We start from the raw sequence: 23,713 nt of genomic DNA, 5'->3' as shown, positions 1-23,713 counted from the left end.
GAAAATGCAACTACACAATGACATGTTGAACCAAAGCATGCATACATTTCCAGTGCGACACTAAGAAGAAACGGGATATTTTTCTATGTCCACCAAAGTCCAGATATTGCTACATGTTGCATATGAGAATTTTAAACAAAGGTCTTCTTGAAAATTTAATATTTTCATTTCTAATTTTTCAATTTTATACTTTCTGAATATTTCACACACTCTATTTCCAAGTTCACTAACATTAACGGAAGTAAATGGATTATTGACAAACATATCACTGGTTCAAGTACTGAAAACTGGCTAAATCTATTGTCAAATTCAAGCACAAGTTTCAAGATGCTTGGCATAAGAGGAAAGACCATATTCACTGTCAATTACTATTTCTAGAATTGATTTGAAATTTGCAAAGTGTGAAAGGGAATTTTGTTTAAATGTGTAATCCCTAACGTCACTTTCTTTACAATCGCATTTATAACACTTATCATATGCAAAATATTACAATATTTCCCTAGCAATTTGCAATTTAACTCGTTTAATTTTGAGGTGATATCTGCCAGAAAATGTAAATCTAGTAGCCATGATATACCGGGAGATAATTTCAAAAAGTTTCTTATTTCATCCAGCAGACAGCAGAATCGTTCCATTGTTTTACCCACATTAAGCCACCTTATATCTGCATGAAGAATTACATCACCATACTGACTATCTGATATATTCAAAATATTTCAAAACAACTGATGACGTGAAGAAGATGATCTGATATAGTTCACCACACAAGTTACAGCTTTCATGAAATGATCAAACTTTAAAACCTTTGGGCATAAAACTTTCTGGTGGATAATGCAATGATAAGAAATAAATTTTTAAAATGATTCATCCTTAGCACAAAGAGGTAGAAATCCATTATTCCTACTAGTCATAGAAGGTACCCCATCTGTTGTTATAGCAACAAAGTTTGAAAGTGGAAAGTTATTATCTTCAACAAGTTTAAGGAACACATTAAATATTTCTACTCCCCTAGTTGGTCCATGAAGTGCCAACAGTTTGACAAACTCTTCCTTTACTGTGAAATCATAGAAAACCATTCTAATAAATACACATAACTCAGCAATATCAGACATTTCAGTACTTTCATCAAACTGGACTGAAAAATATTCATATAATTGCAAGTCCTGATGCAATTGAGATTCCAAATTATTAGAAATATATTCAACCCACCCAGCAACAGTTTGGCGAGACAATTGTAGACCTTTAAAGGAAGACATAAGTGCAAATTTATTTTTGTGACCTTCGAGCAGAGATTCAACGACACTGATCATTGCTTCTTTTGCTACTTCCCCCATCACTAAACGGTTTTTTCCTTTTAGCTAGTGCATATCAGATTTTGTAAGAAGCTTCTGTCACATTACTGGTGTTCTGAACAGGTTTCAAAAGCACGGATTGTTGCAAGTAATTTAGATTTAAGGTCTTTCACTTTGTGTTTTCTCAGTTCAGAATTCACAGGAAATTTGTTATTACACCGTGATTAATCAAAAACTTTTGCTCTACATTATTCTCTTTTAGAAACAGACACACTAACATTTCACAATAAAAACACAGATTTTCCCCTATATTCAATAAAACAATATTGGTTTTCTCATTCACTGTTAAAGCTATAAGTTCTTTGCCTTAGTCATGTTAAGACTACACTAGATATTATGTTAAAATAATATCTAACAATTTAAAGAAATTTAAAAACACTGATAACATGTAGAATGCATAACATATCACAACCCAAGACAAGCAGAACTACTTCACGTCACAACTACCAAGTTATACAGAAGTTAAAGTACAAGAAATTGGATGGCACTCAGAGAGTCAGAATTCTTAAAATGTGTCAAATTCATCTCCTTACTGGCTGAAGACTTAGTTATGAAGAAAGATAGAAGCTCAATGATTTTTCTACACAACAGAAAATTCACTGGCTGCACCCACATGCAAATTAATTCAAAAACTCTCTCACATGAGAAACATCTGTTTCTATTTTAGGAAGGTCAGGTTAAAATTTATTAAAATCGATGTTAGGAAATACAAATAACGAAAGGTACTAAGTTTTACCAAAGAACAGAAAAGAATGGTCAGTTTGAAATTTATTACAAAGAATGCTAGTAGCTTGAATGGAGAGCAGACCACCAAATGAGTGACAATTAAGTAGTTTTTTCTGTCGAGCTATGAGGTTCTTATGCCTACTTATACCATTACAAAGGAAATAAATTTGTCAACAACAATGACAAAAAAATGAACCCGTGTTACAAAGGCTGGCAGAATTACGGCTGGAAAATACAAATGGCTAAAATGTATTTTTTATATCTTTTTTAAGATGTAAAATATAATGTTATTTTGAAGTGTGAATTAGTATTAAAAATTGGCAAATGGAAGCAACCGCCAAAAGACAAAAGGGCGCCACGGCGGCCACAGGCCCCAAGTTAGACATCACTAATCTAAATGAATCATCTAAATTTTATAATTATTAGTTAATCGTTTAAAAAAAAATAAATGGTAAAAAATGTATATCTCGGGTTTTTTATACATTTATCAGTTAACAGCTAAATAAAGTAATAAATTAGATCAACTTCATATTAAAGCATAAAGCATAAAGCATTATCCCTTACAAAAGAAGAAAAGATAAAAATTATACAATAACTTTTATTTAACTCTCTTAATAAACCAAAGATATACTAAATTAATTTTTTTCATTAATTAATAAATTTTTAATATAATGCATGAAAACTAATTTAGTGGTAACTGAGTAATCTACAAACGATACAGTAATTATTTCAATAATATATATATTAAATACCTGATAATAAATTTATCAGCGATAAGAGGTTTTGTATTTTTAGATAGTTTAATGAAGCATCTGAAGTGTGTGTTATAAGCTGTAGTAAATGTAATTAGTAGCAGTAAAATGTATTATAAGAAACATAATAATAAACAACCAGATTTTCATTTCAGAAATGAAAGAGATTTGATTTCCATGTGGTAATTAAACAACTGGTGTAGAGCAGTATTGATGATGTTAAATGGAGTAAGTTTGATGCAAGTGAGTTTAAAGAGATGGGTGGACATACAGTTGATCTTACCTGGCTAGTTTGATAAAATCCCCATCTTTTCATTTCACAAATTGAAAAAAGCTTTAACAACTTTCAAATTGTAAATTTTTAAAAAGACAATCGACTTTTAAGAAATAAAATCCAAATCTTTTCTTAATAAATGCAATACTTAATCGGTTTACAAAAACTTACAAATAAGATATAATACTTCAATCTTTATTAAAGTCCAATCAAAACAGATTTTATAGTTTATAAAGAATATGACAAAAACAGTTTCCATATCTAAACACTAAAGTCGCTAACAAAAGTTAAAAACTTTCTCATACTTCCTTATAATAAATCATTAGCTTTATTATAGCGAGGCGATTGCTCAGGGTCTAAATATTTTTGCACTCTTTAAAGTAAGAAGTAGTACAATACTTTTACTTGCATTCAAAAAAATTGATTGAAATCAACATCTCAAGTAATCGAACGCAGTAGATAGGCTAATTAAGATATACTTATGTACTTTTTAAGCATGTTTCTTTGATGTTCTCAGAAGAGCTAATAAATAATGACATTAATTTGGAAAAGGTATTAAAAGTTCCAGTTTGATTTCTTTTGTTTTTCAATTCAATAAAACAGAGAAACCCTTGTCACAATGAGTCAATATGACATTATTAGTAATGATAAGAACTTTATTTTATCTGTTGAATGCGGTACCGATTCTGATATAAAACCAAGTTCATATTTAGTAATACACAGATGGCTCTTCATATTGTTCATAATCCTGAAGTCAGTTGTTTTTCATGTTGATAGGATTTAATGGAGAAATTTTTAAATTTTAAACAGAAATGAAAGATCTTGGAAAAATATAAATGAAAATTATTTGTAAAACAAAGAATTTATATTAAGATACCGGCTCTTAATAAATGTAATTTTTTTTAATACAAGAAAATAGCTTACAATTTAAAGCACCAGGTGTAAATGTATTTAAAACATTATATATGTATATCATATATTTAAAATCTATTTAAATATTTACAATCACAATTTTTTTTCTATACAAACATTAGGCTATGAAGTAGCCTAATGAAGGATTGTAAACATCATAATTTACTAGCAAGGTAAAGGTAGAATAACTTATTAATCCTTTGGCAGCAGCAACTTTAAACACAGACTCTGACCTTACACACAATTCATGATAGGCTGTATCAAAATAACTTAAATAGTGAATTAAACAGGTCATTACATTTATATTAAGTTATGAAGAATTATGCATAAAAATCTAATAATTCTAATCTGATAATGTTAAAAGTATATAATCTACATCAGAAAAACTTTAATGTACAAATTTTAATAAGGGTATTTTAACATTTATATTAAGTTATGAAGAATTATGCATAAAAATCTAATAATTCTAATCTGATAATGTTAAAAGTATATAATCTACATCAGAAAAACTTTAATGTACAAATTTTAATAAGGGTTTGATTATCATAATTAACATATATTTACACACGGTTTACATGTACATTTAAAGTTACTTTCTTACTTTTCAATTTAATATGTTTTATAAACCTTTATAAACCTATGTTTTATAATATGTTTTATGACATCGCATGACTAATTAACATTAAATAATTGAATTTTGTCCCTTTAACATGTAAAATCTTCTGCAGTGGGTTTTCTTGGACTCTTTTTTAAACTGTAATGACACGTGAAATTGTTAACATCACATATTTAGAATCAAGCTTATTTTTATATTGTCAATATTTAATTGAATCATTGACCTGTTTCAACATGATGAAGCCAAATAGTTTCCTATGAGTTCCTTGAATAGTCATCCATAAACTTAAGCGAGCAAAGAAGTGTCTTTATCAGCAATCACCTGCTTATTCAAGGCTTCTTTTTGCTTCTTATAGCGAGATGAAGAGAAACCCTCATTACATAAGTGCAAACACTTGACTCATTCTCTATTGTAAGATGATTTCAAGAACACTGAGCATGTAATGTGTCAAAAGATGAACTTTTTTCTTTTATCATAACGGTTTTGAGGCAGAGGGTCTACCAGAATGTAAGATAACTTTGCTGCTTTATTAATTTGTCTTTAGTTTACCTCTACATTAGATGGTTTACTATGAGAATTTCCATTTGATAAGTTTTCTGATAAAAGGAAATTACTTATTTTTGTCTTTTTGCCCCATCTAAGCGAGAGAGAATTTATTAGACATATTAGATTTACATCCAATTCTGGGCAATTTAAAATAAATCCTCTTTCAAATAATCACCTTCACCAAACCAAACAAACCGACTGCACAGGAGAGTAGTAACTACAAGAGAAAGAAGGTTGAAGGGAGGGAGTAGAGAGAACAAATAAAAAATGTATTAATCATAATATTAAATAAAGCACCAAAATAAATAAATAATAATGTCAGTTCAATATTTACAATACTGTACAAGAATTATAAACCTTATGGAAATATATAGTAGTTTACTTTATAGTAAGTATAAGAGTTCACTGCATCCTCACAAAAAAAAAAAAAAAAAATTTAGTAACTGTATCAACCGACAGTAGACTGTTATTATAGATCTAAAGGAAACTGTTTTTCAGTTCAATGATTTTAAATTAAAAAGCAGAGAAAATTGAATTTTCATAAAATTTATATAAAAAATATTTTTAATTAAATAACATACTTTTCTTTCAAAAGTAAAATAAATATTTTTTTACAGAAACATTTTCATTCTGAGGACATACTAACAACAACAAAATATCTACTTCTTTAAAAATTCATGTTAATCTTTTCTTTTATAGTAATTTATTACTAACATATTTTATTATATATTTTTAATGTACTAGTTACCAATAATAATTAATGAAGCACTCATTACCAGAAAGACCAAACAAAATTTTAAATGAGAGAATTTTTTTTTATAGCAGTAACTTATGCCATATAATAAAATCACAATTTATTAAAAAAACAATTGCGATTAACAAACACCATTAACTATAACATTTGTTGTTTATTTACACGAACACATGCAAACAATAAAAAAGTGTACTTAATAACAACCACACAGTAACTGAAATTATAAAGTAACATCTTATAAAAAAATTAATTAAATTTATTAGTTTTCTGTATATAAAAAAAAAACCATTATCCTATCTAAAATTATGCTATTCATATCTTCTTAGGTTCACTGTAAAACTAACACAACAGATTGTTATAAGTGCTACAATATTTTATACACATGTTTAGCATCGTCTAACAAATTGTGCAAGTTATCAAAAATTATAGTCTAAATGTTTTACATATTACATGCAAAAAGAAATTTTTTCATTACAATAAAAGGATCATACCAGATTTGTATGGAAAATTGCTACATTTTTTTTTTAATAGAATATTTTTCCACCTACCTGCCTTCACAGCAGTTCCCTCCACTACTTTGTTGTACACATCGTCACAGGATTTCTTACATTATTTTAAAAACTAAACATTTCTTTCAGGATACAGTACAATTCTGCTAATGAATTTTTCTTTCTCAACTCAACATATTAACCTTTTAATATAATTTTTGATAAGACAAAAAAAAAAGTTTGCTAACAGTTTAAACAGGTAAGCAGTGTAAAAGAGGTGAACAGTGTAAAAGCAGGCTTTGAAATAACTATGTTGTTTTAGCAATACTTTTGTGAATGAATTGTCATTATGTAGCATCCATCGCTTGACTCTTAATAGCACCCTGTTTTAAAAGTTTCATAAATATTGTGGATTAATTGTGAACAATACTCTTAAAGTAATAAAATAAAAGAAAAAATGTTTATACCTTATAAAATAAATTTTTACAATATTCTTATAAGACGCTTTTTAGGATGTTTACTCTTCAGTAACCTCATAAATAGATAAACAAATTCACTAACAGTTTTAATGATGGTTAAAATAATATTCTGCTATAATTTCATAGGTTTCAGACAATGGAACAAGAATCAAACATCAGTTTGGATATCCTTTTTTTAAATGCTATTTAGGAATATGTCGAATATCTCATTCCAATATAACACGATAGAGTTATTACAAATTAATACCTTCATTAAAATCACCACTTAAATATAATAAAAATTCCTTAACATAACTACAACTTGTTAAAGCAAACATTCATTATAAGACGACTAAGCAAAATATTATATTGCGGGTTATTTTGGTAGGTTATTTCCCTAGTTATTCCCTACAGCAGCATGATATGCTTCTTGCTAGCATTACTAGTTAGCACCCTAATTCAAAGTTCAGGAATAAACCAAAAATTACAGAATGTATCAAGGAACATGACAACATCAACAAAATAACAAATATGTTATTCACCAAAATTATAAAGAAGTATTTATTTTCATATTAAAAAAAAATAATTTCTACGTTTCAATTTACAATGGATTCTAAATAAAATAAAATATTTTAATTCTCTAAATTTAATTGTTTAATTAGATTGGAGTACAAAATGCAATTTCTTTTCAAAACATTTTTCTATAATATTCTGAAGGGATCATACTCTTTGAAATTACCTAATGTTATTACCTATTTTAAAAAAATCTGATGTGGACACACTATAAGACTTCCTTGTACGCCTATTAAATTACATATACACATTTTTGAAGTACATAAAATTTTATTTCAGTAATAACTAACTTCTGATTTTTTTTATTGTTATTACTGAATTATTATTTATTGTAAAACATTTTTACAGTCACAGGTTAATAATTATTAATAAAACATATTTAAATTTAAAAAAAAAGGAAATGAAGTCAAATTCAAACAGATGTGCCTTCCCCTTGTAACATCCAAATATTTCATTAATTAAAATTTTATTTAGTTGTAACTCTGGAACCGATGAAAATAAGTACCATTTATGATACATAGTTGAAAAGCTCTCAATGAGGGCTTATTACTTCCCAAGAAACCTTAGAATTTGATTTAGGAAAGTTTGTTATTTTTTTTAAGAGTAATGATAAATAAATTATGTTCCCTTTCGTAATGAAAATTTAATCGATAAAATTTTATTTCTATAGTCACAAATTTCCACTAATTATATTTTATATCAAATAACATTTTATATTATATTTTATATCAATTAATTTTTATATGCTTAAAATTTATAATTTCAGTCAGAACATACTTTTCTAAATTTCCTTTTATATTATGTTCGTATCATCATCATTAATTAAACAGCTGCACAACAATTAAAGTAAAATTCATAATAAATCTTTACATTTACATAATAAGTTTAAGCATTGCAAATCTGAGAAGATTGATAATTTTATACATTTTAGACATCTAATTATGCCAGTTTTAATCCAGTACATTCTGCTTAATCGGATCACATAGGGATATATATGACTTGCCCCAATTAAGAAACTGTCCCTTTTATTCTAAGTTACATACAAAAGTATAGTAATAGAATCTGTGGCCAGTGTTGTATTTATTAAAAATAAAACACAAAATAGACATTTCGAACTCACTATTATTTTAATGAATAAAAATTAAATCTAACAACATGAATTTTATGTAATTTACCACACAGTTCAAATATATATAATACAGGACAGAAAAGTACAATACATATTAATGTGTGATCAACTTTAGTGTATTAAGAGATATATTACAGTACTGTAATAAAAATTAGCACCATCTCGACCCGTTTCAAAATGACAATGTTAAGTGGCACGTACAACTGGTTTACAGAAAGAACAAAAATTCAGTACATTGAAAACAAGGCCTTAAATGCAGAAAACATAAAAATTATACAGAAATAATTTGGCTATTGAAATTTACACCATTATAACAGTAGGTAGAAAATTGACTTATGCGTTACTGAATTTTTTAAATTTTAACTGCCTAACATTTTTAAATGATTCTTCGTTAACAAAATCAGTACAGCCATCCAGTGCATGTAGTGGATTACGCTTGTTTTCTTCTTATATAAAAAAAAATTGTCACAAACCACTGATTAATCTCTTACCCTCCTGGATAGTTAACTTCTCTAACATCATCATCATCATGTTCTTCAATAACTAGTGTATTATAATTTTTGGATTTAATCTGTTCAATTATTGTCTTCTCTTCTTCTTTATAACAACAAGGTTTTATAGATATGAGAAGACTAGTCATAATTTTTAACAAATTGAGAAACCTCGTCATTATTTATAACAAATTATAAGTCCAAAGATTGATCTTCAACAATGGGTTCATCTAGCTTATCAGAATCAGAAAGCTTAAAACCGCAGTGCAGAAAGCAATTAATAATTGTATAGATTCTTATTTGTCACCAACTATCAGCAGCTAACTGTACAGCTTGCAGAATGTTAATTTCTGTGTTGATTTCGTTGGCAGTTAGCTGCAATGAAAAAATGTTTGCTTCAATTTCTTCAAGAATGTGCCTAACTATTCTTCCATAATACAGTGATTTTAAATTATTTATGTTAACATGTCAAATGGCTGTATCAAACTCATATTTGGTGGAAGAAACACTAATTGAATGTTTCATAAATAGTTTAAATTTTGATAAGGTGAACAATTATCAACAACCAAAAGAATGTTCTGTGAATTTCTTTTTAATTTGGCATCCCAATTCTTAAGCCAACAAAATAGTGCTAAAAAGCTGTAAAAGTTGTCTTAAAGCTGTAAAAATTGTGCTGGTCATTCATGCATTTTTATTAGAAAAATATTCAACCGGTAGGTAACCTTTCTATTCAAACTCCTTTGAAGCAGCATGGTTTTCCTGACTTTCCTACATCTAACGGTTTTTTCTTGTCGTTTCTGGACATATTTGTGCTTTACAACATTGTCAAATGATCTACTGCTTTTTTTGATCCTGAAAGTATTGCACCTTTGTCAGCGCCCATCTCATGTAGCTATTTAATAAAGACCGGTTTCGTTGTTGTAAATTGTTGTCATTTGCTGAATATTTTTCAAGAAATCCAGCTCTTTTATTAACTTCCAATCTTCAGTTGCATCTGCACTGCCCTTTTCGCCATGCACTCTTTTAAATTTAATTTTGTGCCTGCCCTTCCAATGGGACAGCCATCTGCAGATTTAAAATAATTTTGATTTAATTTCTGAACTAATTCTTCTCCTTTACTTTGAAGCACAGAACCACTGACTCACACACCTCATCCTGTTAAAATGAAAACTACTCGTTACGTGCTCTCTCAACATCTGGATCCTTAACTTCTCGCTTTCGTTTCTGAGATGTACTCGACTCTCCTTCTTTTAAAGCACACTGTTCTTGCTGTAATTTGTCTGAATTTTGTAATAAGCATACACTTATTGATTTTGGGACTCCAGTAATCTCTGCCAGCTGCCACTGACTGGTATTTGGTAGCGATTTATTTTTTTTAATAAAGAAACTTTTTTAGCTAATATCAGATCTTTTTGCAATATATTCACAGTAACAGTAAAAAAAACACGCAAATAAAAATTAAATTTTAAAGTAAAAATACATAATGCACACAAAAAAATATTAATGAACTGTCCTGCTTGCCCTATAATGCCCTACAAAATAATATGAAAGCAGCACGAACACTAAATAAAATGTGTGATTCAATAAGGTAATTTGATAAAAGCTACTTTAAGTTACTTTCTTAAATACAATGACGACAATAAATATGAAACAAAATAAAAAATAAATGTTCCTTAACAGATGGCAGGTCATCAGACCCACAGAGTTGGTCTAGTGAACACGTCATTGCAAATCAGCTGATTTAGATGTCGAAAAGTTCCAACGTTCAAATCCTAGTAAAGGCAGTTAGTTACTTTTATACAGATTCGAATACTAAATCGTGTATACCAGTGTACTTTGGTGGTTGGGTTTCAATTAACCACACCTCTCAAAAATGGTCGACCTGAGACTATACAAGACTACACTTCACTTACACTAATATATATCATCCTCATTCATCCTCCGAAGTAATACTTGACAGTGATTCCCGGAGGCTAAACAGGAAAAAAAGGTTGAAGTCATCACTTCAACATTATGACTCGTGAACTGCCACAGACCGCTTGTCTGTTAGCACATTCTCTCTCAACATTCCAATCTTTCCATCTCACTGGCAACATGTTATCATTGCAAACTACCTCTGTCTAAAAATATTCATGAAATTTGGACCAATTAACCTACACATTGCCTCATAAAAGCAAAATAAATCATTTAATTTGATAACTTGTTTCTGTTTTTTTTCCAATTTGCCCTATTTAACCGACTGCCCTGATTAAACAGTGGTCCGACTAAGAGGAATGCACTGTATATTTTAAAACATAGAAAAATGTACACTATACTTTGATTTGCAATCACTGTCAGTTAATTAATCAAAAATAATCACTTTGTGAAATCTCTTGAGGTACAGATTAGTTAATATAGAAATACGTTAAAAAACAACTTTATTTCAACCATTTTCACAAATTATTTGATGAGACATTTAATAAAACACAATCAATACCGGTGTGTAGATAACCGACAAGATCATACTAACAATTCAAGTACTATTAAAAAAAAAATATTAAGTACAAACTACACGACAACACATCATAATCATATGTGATACTCATACTGCTAAAAAGTAATCTTTGCATTATTTCACACTGAAAAAATTTTTCTGAAAAATGTAATTATTAATTAAGTCCAAAAAGCAGACATAAATAAAAAGGTAAAAGGTAAAGTGATAAAAGAATGCATCATTATAGTCGGGGCCAGTGTCTATTGCATCACTAAAATCACATTATACTAGATATTAAGTCAGTTAATGTACATATTATCGAAAGTTATGTAAATAAAAAGATACCGTACCTTTCTTGGCAACCATCCTGTAAAAGTCTAACGCTTTCTCACAGCTATTGGCAACAGTGATACCAGACCAATAACGATATCCTAGAGTCATTTGTGCCCAAGAACTGCCACCAAGAGCTCCGAATGTGTAATGAACTAACGCTCTAGACTGACTTGCATTAACACTTATACCAGCAGCATACATAAAACCCAGTGCCTACATATATATATAAGTAAAGTTAAATATTTAACTAATAAATTAACAATAATTAAATTAATAATTAACAAATGCTTCAAACTACTCTGTTTACATAAACAATACATTATAATGAATAAGTTTACTGAAAATTTACTTTAAATCTAAAATTAAATGCCCATTTCAAATGAAAACTATCATCAGTGCACTGAGAAAATGGTATATAGAAAAATTAATAAAAAAATAATTTAAAAAAGATTAATTAACGAAATAAATAATATTTATAAAACAATATAAATTGATATTTCTAACAGTTTATGGAGGAAATAACCACTTAATGTTCTTTCATAAAGAAAACTTTCACAAAAAAATTTTTAGTAAAATTTAAAATTAATAAAATTCTACATGATATCGGTCACCCTACTGTTATTTAACGATGAAGTTTCTGCATCAATGTTGAATTAAGCTTCTCAACTAATTGCTGTTTAAAATTAACATTTAAAAATTGCTTCATTTTTAATTGTTAGAAAATGAAGGATTGATCTGTAACAAACTGAGAACAGTTGAAAAAATGAAAAATTTATTAATGGTTTTAAATATATATATTTACTTTTTTCTACGTAATCACCATTTCGTTCCAAACATCAAGACACAAGCTTCTTCAAACCTACTGCATAAAATTCCACTGCCTGGGATTGTAGCACTTTTGCACCAAGACTTCAACTCTTCACTTACCTCAAATGATTGAAATGCAAGCCGGTTTTTAAGGTTTAGGATAGGAAACATTGGGTGCGAGATTGGGACTCAAAGGGGATAATCATAAATCTCCCATCCGAATTTTTTAATTGTTTCTGTTGTTCATGCAGCCATGTGTGGATGTGCATTATCGTGAAGAAAAACAATTCCTGATGTCAGCATTGCTGGTCATTGGTTTTGAATAGAACGATGCAGTTTAGAGTTTCACAATAAACTTGTGACGTGTTGGATATTCCAGGTTCCATGAAATCAATCAAAAGCACAGCCTTTTGGTCCCAGAATACAACTGCCATGATTTTTCTTCGAGACTGGGGTTGTTTGAATTTGTTCACTTTAGATAAACCAGAATGACTCCACCGCATGGATTGTTGTTTCATCTCAGAATTGACGTATGAAATCCACAGTTCATCACCAGTGATGATAACAGGAAAAAAATCTGTCACCCTAGTATAAATAAGTTCAATAAAAGCGCATGCAGATGGCATTCTGTAATCTTTGTGGGCACTGTCAACATTTTTGACACCCATCATGCACACAGTTTATGATAGCCTACAGTATCAGTCACAATTTTCAACAATTGTCTTTGAAACTTCTAGAGATTCAAGACAAATCTTGCTAATCATAATGCAATGATTTTCTTTCACTTTTGTATTCACACGTTCAACGAGATCTTCAGTTCAGACACTAAACCTGCAACTTCTCTGTTTATTGTGAATATTTACAAGGCCTTCCTTAAACTCACAACATCACTGCTTCACATTTCCTTCACTAACTGAAGTAGGCCCACGTGTATCGCACAACTGACAGTGAATTTCAGCAGCATTATGTCCTCTTGTGTTTAGAAATTGAATCGCTGTTCGAATTTCACAACTAATGGTATTTGTTATTTCCACACTCATTTTAACACACTGTCTCGCAAAGGCAAACAATGACCTGACAAGCAATGTGGCAGTTGCATGCCCAACAGACCATTTAAAGCTACTGCGCATGCGCAAACCAATCTTTGTTGCTAAAACTATTTGTAAACTCATCGACCCTTACTTTTGATCTGCATCTCATATATTTATAATGAGCTAGATACTCCTTTACTTTACAAGACAGTTTGACAGAAGTACTGAGAAAATAATAATCCAAGGCCATTATATGTTAAAATGTTAAGTTATTTTCATCATTATGTATACATTCCTCAGGTCATGTCAGGAATGGTATTTGCTATTTCACAGATAATGAAAGGGACTGCTTCAACATTTGTCTGGAAGGAACAAAGAAAACCACTGAAAAATCTTAATCACAGCAGTATTACAACAAAAAAAAAATTATTTAGAAGCTCAAATGGTTAAGTACATAATAATAATTATTATATTAAATAAACTGATGTGACTATATAAAGATAAAATTAACAAGTTTAAAGGCATTAACTGTTAGATATTTCAATATATGTTTAAGTATTCATTAAATAAATATTGGAAAATGTAGGTTTAACTAATTAATATTAAACAATTGTACTCGCATTTGTACAATTTTTATTTAGCTACAACAATTTTGATCAATCAGAATGTAAGTAGGACAGATTGTTTTTTTTTTTCAATAAAACTAGATATGAAAACTGTTGATTGCTTAACAAAGCAACAATAAAAAGTGATTTATCAATGTAGGTAATAATAATTGCTTGGCCATCTTGTATTTTTAACCAGCAAAATGACATGTCTGAATCATTTACTGAAAGTTCCATCAAAACTGGTGGTTTGACGACTTGCAAGTTTTTTTTTATAAACAAAAATACAAAACAACACATAGATTAATCTACAACCTTTTTCTGGTTGAAATTTATTTTATTTTATTTATGTAGCATTTATTATATTTATGACGTAAAAATTCATAATACCAATTATAATTACTATTAGACATTACTAATATGTAGCCATTAAGAAAAAGCTACCTCATAATACAAAATCAGCAATGTAAAACTGACAATAAAAAATATAATCGATAAACAAAAAGCAATCAAAATAATATATAATTACAATTATACACACCATATGTGCATCTGGATTTCCAATCTCAACTAATTCAATAAAAGCTTGTTTTGCAGCTTCCATATCTTGAGGTAAAGGTGATCCAAGAAGCCTAGCCCAAGCAACCATTACCTTTGCTTGGACATTCTTTAATTCAGCAGCGCGTAATAATTTTTTATAAGCTTCATATTTGTTAGGCTTTGATGTGTTTAACATTGCTTTTGCCTCTATGTAGAGGTCATATCCTTCAAATAAAATACAAAAAAGATGAATTAACATGTTCACTAAAGATTTAATAAAATCAATAAATATAACTGAACATCTTTGATTGTCATAGTAAAGTTTTGATTATTAAAACTTATCGTATTACTTACAATGTTAAAAATAATTAAATTTAAACGATAACACACTTTCAAACTAATGGAAATTTTCTTCCAAAGGATATTCAAAGCCAATAATTGGCTTCATCTTCAGTAGAGTATCCAGTAGAACTTATACCGGATACTTAGGGTAGCCTCCTATTGAATATTACTCCTGCTGAATATGCAGTGGAGTCAGGGCCAGATTTAGACATGGATCACATGGGCCTGGGCCCAGGGCAGCAAATTTGGGTAAAAATGATTTTTTTCTCAAAAAATTAATTTTACACATATTCACTATTGACAAAATAAAATACACAAAGCACATCCTTTTCAAAGTAGTCTAACGCACGATAATTGCAGCAGGTATCAGTTGTAGCACGATGTTGTTTTTTGCCAGTAGCATGTAAAAACTCTGTAAATCTATGATTGGCTATATTTACATCTTTTGGAGAGGATGGCAGCAGGCAATGTACAGTGTGGGTAATGCGGCACCATACACAGAGGGTGATGCTGTCTTGAGTGCACGTGTGCTTGCACCTAGATGCGCGGGCCACCACTTCAGGCCTCATCGCTTACATTTGACAAGCGTCAAATGTAAGCTGGAGTGTCTCAACCAACCAGAATGTTTGCTGCCAGCAGTCACAAGCACTCATGTCTGTTGTTTGCTGAAGCTGACAGTCGGTGTCTTGTAATTGCTGCACCATTACAATTTTCCTACTCTGCTGTTTCAGTTAAAAGTTTTTGTTATGTGTAAAACATTTAAAATGTAACTTGCCTCAGTTCAAATCTTATTCCTCATATGTTCTAACGCACTTATATAATAAGAATTCAGATCATTTATTATACTTTTGGTTTAAAGTTAAGTTTGGTTATGTTATTTCAATCAAAAAAATAAGTAAATGACTTCGTACAGGAAATACATGTAGTTGGTTGCTCTGCTATTTAGTGGTTTTTGGATGGTTTTTTTTGGATATAGACATTAGCGATTGCAGTTTGAATTACTGTGGACATGTTTATTAAGTTTTTCGAGTTTATGGATAATGGGCGACTTTTTTATTGAGGTTTTCACAGGAGAGACCTTATTGCCACAGGCAATAGCGACTACATTTGATCGTTTCACTGTTATACGTACTAAGGCAACAGTTATTTACTAATATAGAAGTGACATCAGTTCGACTTGGAAAATTTTCATCAAGCTTAGGTGAGTGAAATATTCTAAGCTGTAGCCTCTATTATAAGAGAGAACTTTATCCCGCCATAAGTCGATTATTTCTTCGATGCCTGCTTAACTACTTCGTATCTATCCCGATCCCGAACCCCCGGACCCCATACCACCCTTCCTGCTACCGCAAATCCGAGCCCGGATTTGGGTGGGTACATTTTCACGACCCCCACCCCAAAAAAATCGCCCTCCACGCGATTACGGCGAGTGGGTATTCCAGAAACGCGGAATTGAGCGCTGAAGACGCTCCGCGCATTTATTTCGCGTTCGAATCCGTGGTTAAGCAATGGAGCGCAGAAGATCACTGCCATTGTCGGAGACAGCGAAACCGGGTAGCTCGAAGCTCCCAGCACCTCACAAGCGAAAGCGAGAGTATGGTAAGGGGAGAAAAGATCCAGACAGATGTCCTCCGAAGAGAAGGAATCCGAAACGGGAACCATGGATAAGAACCAGTAAGTTCGGGCTTCTGGTGTTCAATCTGAAGCAGAATTACGGTGCAGGTCTAGCAAAGTATACAATGACCAATGAAAAGGAGTTGTATAGGATTTACAAGGGGTTCAAGGGTCTAATGGAGTTGTCTCCGACCTTGACAACGATTACACAAGCAACGCAGACCAACGGGTCCTGTGAACAAGGGATAAGAGATCAACTCGATATGGACTTGTCGGATAAGATTTGATCACGTTATCTGCTAGACAGTGGCCGGCAGAAATAATTTCCCGGTTACCTCAAGTCGAGGAGCTTCCAGACGAAGGAAACATAATCAGCTTTCGCGATCTATCTAATCAAGCTGTCAGAAGAGATTGCACTCGTAGTGTCGTAGGGATTTTGGCTGGAGACATAGTTAAGAATGACTCGCTCATCATAGAACAATCCGTGAGTCACGCAAGTAGATATATTATATACTACAAAACAAACAAAGGAAAAGAAAATGCGGCAATACTAAAAGCTATGAGGAAAATACTTAAACCCGCTAAAACAGCGACCTTCATGTTGCCGGGTGGCAGACTGGGGAACCAAGTTAGGAAGATACTAGTCTACTTAACAAAAGATAGAAGATACCAAGTACGAGTTCTACTTGCAAAATCAGAACCTAGTCAGGAAGATAAGAGTTCAGAGATCAAACACTCTAGCCCACCCGTGGATAGCCACACAACAGTGGTCAAGGCCGAGGTTATATCCGGATCTTCTAAAGAAAATGAAGCAAACAACTCGAGAAAAAGCGGGAGAGGTACTGTCACTCGGAAAGGGAAACAACGAAGAACTATGTGTCCGGGTTAAGGGGAAGAAGGCCATAGACTACACCACTATGTTGCGTAACAAAGCTGCAGACCTGCAAGCGGACATGCGGACAAGAGATGGAAGGAGGACAGTTGTTCACTTGAAAGACATCGATTTTGACACAACTGAGGAGGATATCAAAGTCGCTATAGCCCAGATTATTGGAGGAACAAATGACTTTAAGCTTTCATCAAACAGACCAGCGAAACAAAAAACAGTAATCACGACCTATAGAGCGGCGTTGAAATTAACAGAAGCTCGCATACGGATTGGTTGGGTGCATTGCCATGCGTACATTCTCGTGCCTGAAGACAGATGTTTTTGTTGTTGGGGTTCAGGCCACGTCTCTGCGACTTGCAAAGACAGGACCCAATTATGTTTCAACTGTGGAGGACGGGGCCATAAGAGCTCGCAATGCACCAGTCCGATGACATGTGCAATATGCGGATCGGAGGGCCACTGGACAGGGAGATGTGCGCACCAGAAATGATCTTTGTAGTTAAACATGAACCGCAGCAAAGAGGCACACGAGATAGCGTGTCTCTTTGATACACGCTATCTCGTGTGCCACGGGAGATAGCGATGCAACAGAAAGTAGATATTATTATCGCAGCGAAGCTTAACCCATTAATGATTACTCGGTCCGAATGGATCAGAGATGAGAACATGGTTGCGGAAATTGGTTTTCCTTCGGTGGGAACACCGGTAGGGACATCCGGATCTGGCAAGGGTTATGTATTGTTGGACCTGAGTGAAACGGTGATCTTTGCTGAATATCACTCACTGAATGCGGGAGTCCAGAGTTTTGTGACCTTGCTTGTTGAACTGAGAAATGAGGTCCGGAAATTCAGAGGTAAAAAGAAGGCTGGCGACTTTAATGCAAAGTCGCCAAAGTTTGCAGGGACAATACGTAACCTAGACAGGCAGTATCCAGCTGATAAAATCAATATTTTAAGACTGACGTGCACGAACGAAAACGAGCCGACTTTTTGTCGTGAGAACGCCAGCTCGGCGATTGACTTCACCTTTATTTCCGAGGAGCATGTCTCCACCCTATCCTAACCCGTAGGGGGAAGACACCCACCTTGTGACGTTACCAGTCGCAACACCACCCCCTCTGTTCCAAGCCCAGGGGCTTTACCGGAGGTAGTCTTTAGACCTTCTAACTGATTACATCTTACAGTCATCAGCCAGGCTTCGGTCGGGATGCCACCGATGTAAATGCCTCGACAGAAATTTGCATCAGTAAAATACATATCAAATTTCGCCTTCACGTAGGCCTCAAACGAACAACTTCACAGTCAACCTAACATGATTTCCTCAAACTAATTGACCGAAACCGCGAATCCCGTGCGTGATTCAGATTTGACAGCCCGAACAGGGCTGTCAAATCTGGACAGTCACGAACAGTAACTGTGAATGCCTCAGAAAACGAACGAGTTAAAAGTTAAATCAGTGCTGCACTCATACCAATCAAAATTATGTGTTACGCAACATAGAAAATCAGACCTACACCCAAATAAGTCGATCAATTTAGGTCACCCAACAAGAGGAACGCAACCTCATTACGGTCCGCGCAGGAGCCGGGGATAAACCCCACACCACCACCCGGTCATTATGGTGTCTCGCGTGGCATTACCAAGTCACGATCAGGACCACCACCGGCGATACGAAGCCACGCCCCCACCAGCGGGAGCCCCAAATCGAATCACAAACAATACCATTATAACCGTGGCACGATGCCAATGCGCCTACCTCTAACCAATCCAGTGCCTAAGCCAGAACCCTAACCACCCGGAATCCTACCACGATCGAGTACCTTGATTAAACTCCCTCTGCAGACCTACACACCGCAAGAGCGCGAAGAAAATCGCCACTATAGACCACTCCTCGTGAATAATCCAGTTAATACAGAGATCCAGAAAGAAATATATTCTCTCAAGTTTCCTAACAGCTCGTGAACGTTCGACCTCGTATCGGGGACAGACGTAGAGGACGTGATCTAATGTACCATCAGTTCCACAATCCGGGCATCGACTCGAATCCACCAAACGAAACCTAGCCAAACTCACCCGAAAGGCACCATGCCCAGAGAGAAACTGTGTGATATACCGATCGGGGGAGACCCATTCAATCGCACCTAAATTAGACACTACAGGAAATATACCATGTGTGTAGCGACTTGTGGGGGATTCGTCCCACCTGACCTCCAAAGACGCAAAGGCCCGGTCTTCAATCTCATGCTTTCGTTCTGACGTCAATAAGTTATTTACCTTGGAAATGTAGCGTTCCTTACGCTCGTTAGCCAAGATATCTATTGGTCTGACTCCGGCTATAACGCAGACTGTTCTGTAACCGCCTATAATAGCCAGCAAGAGGAGTCGCTGGGCCCGCAACAAAATGTCCGCGCAATACCTAAAAGCCATGCGGTGAGCCCAGACAGGCGCAGCATACAGCATAACAGCTTTGCTGACACCTTTGTAAAGGATAAGTATAGTATTCAACCGCCATAAAAAGATATGGATTCCATAAAAAGCATCAGTAGCCGTTTTTGCTACATACTGTAGATGTTCCTTGAACCGAAAATTCTCATCAAGGATAACACCCAGATATTTGTGAGCCGTAAGGTACCGAATGGAGAGACCAGCCATCCGAACCCGGATTCGTCGGAAAGCAGCCAATCATCACATTAAGCAACATCACTGTGGTTTTCTCTGGGGTAAAATTCATCTTATGTTGGAGACTCCACAGTCGGAGTGTCTCACAAGCATAAGCAGCTCGGAACTCTACCTCGTTACACAAATCCTGAAAATCGTGCTGAGCGATGAAACTGTCAATTAAACCACCGCCATGATCAGTGATCTCACTGTGCCAGAAAAGCGACTTCGCATTGACATCGGCACCAATAAGGATTGGAGCACTGCCCGCAATACAAAGGATCCTATCGCATCTCGCTAGGTATTCCTCAGTGTATTCCTGTATTGTAAATATGAACTAACAATTGTAAGGTTCTGTCCGCGAATGACAAGTCTGACCACAACATGATGCGCGTCAGAAACTTGCCGTATAAAGACATTGTCAAGCGACTTCCTGCACAGAATAGCAGACATACAGGTATGCCCTAAACAAACCTTTCTCCACCTATGAAAGCCTGGCAGATCACCCCTAATTACATAAGGGTGCTGCAGAAGAACAACATTGAGACTCTGTCTCTCTACAATCTCACCTAATGAATCCTAGACTACATAAGCACCCTGGGCATTTATCGACCGAACCTAACCGTCTAAGGAATTGAAGTACAGCGCATTGACCCTTATGTAACAGCCACACTCCTTACTAACAACTGGGTGCTCTTGATTCTTGTGCAGTGCCTATCGGTTAGTACAGGCCGGAATCTCGGACCTACGCGAACAATCGTCACGCTTGTGGCCCTCCTCGCCACAATGGGCACACATCTAAGCAAACTTACAAAATTTAGCCCCGTGACCATATCTGCAGCACTTGAAGCATCTTTGGACATCCACGTACTCTTTTACTCGGCAGGACCCTAAATCGATAAATAATCTGCCTGCAGACGTAAATTTTTGAAAGAGGCCAGAACTTACCTCAAAGACTCCGTGATATTTCTGGGTATCACACCTACTCGTTTTAAAGACCAACCTGCAGTCCCTTCGGTAGGACGGCGTCATCCAAATCAGTATTCTGCTCCTTAATGAAGAACATCGGTAAGGTTACGGTCAATATCGTAGACTATAATACGAGGCCTACGCGTTCTCTTCGGGTCTATTTTTATATTCAATCGCTTAACCGTAGTGGAATCTCCAATTGCCTGAACGGTTCTGTATTATCCGCTACCACAACTAACCCCTTGCCGGTCTCTTTGATATTCCTGATTTTAAGGCCTTTCCAGTCACCCCGAAGGGCAACCTGGAGGTCTTTCTTCAGCTGACTGCTGAACATAGTCGAACTATCCGCCCTGCTGACAAAACGCGACCTCAGATTTCTTGGACCGACTGGTTTCACGTCCGCCCCGAACCACCTCAGCATACCTACGCAGCTGCATTGGGGCCCCAGCCCCAATGCAACTGCGTAGGTATGCAGCTGCAACATGGTAAGCTGGTAAGCCTGGTAGCTGCCAGGCCTACCCCGGCTTGCAAAAACACATCAATGAGTGGGGTTCATACCCTCCCGGCTATCACTTACCACTATAGGGGTTCACCCCTATATCTACTTCTGAACCAGTGTTAGAGGAGGTCGAAGGAAACGCTCCGGCCCCCTCCTCCAGCTAGGCTTCTTACCTACCTCCCTTACATCGGTCACGGTCGGAGATTCCCTGAACTAACAGTATACGAACAAAATGCTCGATGTATTCCTCCTGTTTAGAGATATTGGGCACACGCAGCGGGCTCCGGCAGCTGGAGATCTTCTGTATTTTCCTGACACTCTTTGCACCTCTTCGCCGCTACTGGATCAAATGCGTGAAATTAAAGATCAACACAGTTACAGATTACGGCCCCCGCCCTAAAAGGTCGACAAAGGGGGTAAAGGCCCGTTTGCCACTCTTTTCGCCGCGATGAGACGGGTGCTCGAACAAATCATGCACCAAAACAATCTGAATCCCCGGAAATGAATTGTATAAATAAATAATAAGGACGCAAAACCGTTGTAATAGATCAGTAAGACAGTAAGATTGTGAAACTGGGGAAGGTACACACTCGACCACCGGCTCAAAAATAGCACTGAAAAAGACTTTATACAACGCAAACCTCTGTTCGTGAAAAGAGATCAGAGATTCTCCACCTATGCGACTGGAGATTTCCAGAAAAAGAAAGCCTGTCAGATCACCTCATAATAGCATATGAGGTTACAACGGTACCAAGGCTAGTGAAGCCAGAAAAAGTATTAGTTTTTTTTACATTATTGTTTTGCTTGGCATTACTCCCGCCACCACCCCGTTCGGTCGCCCTAAAGCGTAAAACCGAATGTCTGTGTCTCAAACGGCTACTGAGCCGCTATACAGTTTAGCACTCGTATCCTTTCTGGATTTTAAGAGTACCCTCAACAAAGCCACCTTCCAACAAGTCGGAAAGCAACCCCGGTTTAGGCACCCCCGAGAACAGTCCGCCAAGCGGTTCTCTTATGACAGACAGCAGATGACAGAAAATATCGGGTCGAGTTGATCGATTCCCGGTGCCTTTCTCAGTGCCATTTAAGAAACCACTCGGTCTGTATGTGCGGGTTCCATAGCCCTAAGAGTAATCACCTCGAGGATATACGGTTTTCCTAAGCGATAGGTGTAAAGTTGGCCGATATAGTAGACCCGGAAGAATTGATAGCAATAAATACCGCAGAATGCGATAAGGAGAAAGTTCTAGTAAAAATACCAGAAAAGACACACGTACTGGTGGGGACTTGAATTAGAACTACTACGTAAAAGAGCCTGGACAGCCAAAACAGTGTTACAAAGAGCAAATAGACCTGACTGTCACCCACCGGGTTGGGCTAGTGGTGAACGCGTCTTCCCAAATCAGCTGATTTGGAAGTCGAGAGTTCCAGCGTTCAAGTCCTAGTAAAGCCGGTTATTTTTACACGGATTTGAATACTACATCGTGGATACCGATGTTCTTTGGTGGTTAGGTTTCAATTAACCACACATCTAAGGAACGGTCGAACTGAGAATGTACAAGACTACACTTCATTTACACTCGTACATATCATCCTCATTCATCCTCTGAAGTATTATCTGAACGGTAGTTACCGGAGACTAAACAGGAAAAACCAAGACCGGACTGTCAGTCTCATAAGGACAGTGCCAAAAAAGAGTACGTGGACGGGTAGGAGAATTATAGTACCTATACCGATTGTGACCGATCCAGGCAATAAAGACTGCAAAATACCTCTGGTTGTGGTTGGACCATAGGAGGTCCTTCACGTTTCAGGTCCAAAAAGTTCGGGTAAAAGCCGAACAAGTCGTCCAAAGTCTGAACAGATTGCTGAGAACTACGACT

The 23,713-nt window shown here is 34.8% G+C and overlaps 1 protein-coding gene across 2 annotated transcripts in view; it reads right to left on the bottom strand.

Moving 5' to 3' along the window:
* LOC142324641 (protein sel-1 homolog 1-like) overlaps positions 1–23,713 on the bottom strand; it is an 83,579-nt gene that overhangs the window by 45,596 nt on the left and 14,270 nt on the right. The window contains exons 3-4 of one of the 2 annotated variants that reach the window (XM_075365496.1): positions 14,862–15,085; positions 11,895–12,090 (exon numbers count right to left, since the gene is read on the bottom strand). The exons of the other annotated variant lie outside the window; for it this stretch is intronic. Of the exons in view, the coding sequence (XP_075221611.1) occupies positions 11,895–12,090; positions 14,862–15,085 (420 nt within the window). The remainder of the gene's footprint in view (positions 1–11,894; positions 12,091–14,861; positions 15,086–23,713) is intronic. 2 annotated transcript variants of the gene reach the window in all.

Source organism: Lycorma delicatula, chromosome 5 (genome assembly GCF_047948215.1).
Source record: "Lycorma delicatula isolate Av1 chromosome 5, ASM4794821v1, whole genome shotgun sequence".
NCBI lineage: Eukaryota > Metazoa > Arthropoda > Insecta > Hemiptera > Fulgoridae > Lycorma > Lycorma delicatula.
The sequence above is the reverse complement of the archived record's forward strand: the minus strand, read 5'-3'. Positions and strand labels throughout refer to the sequence as shown.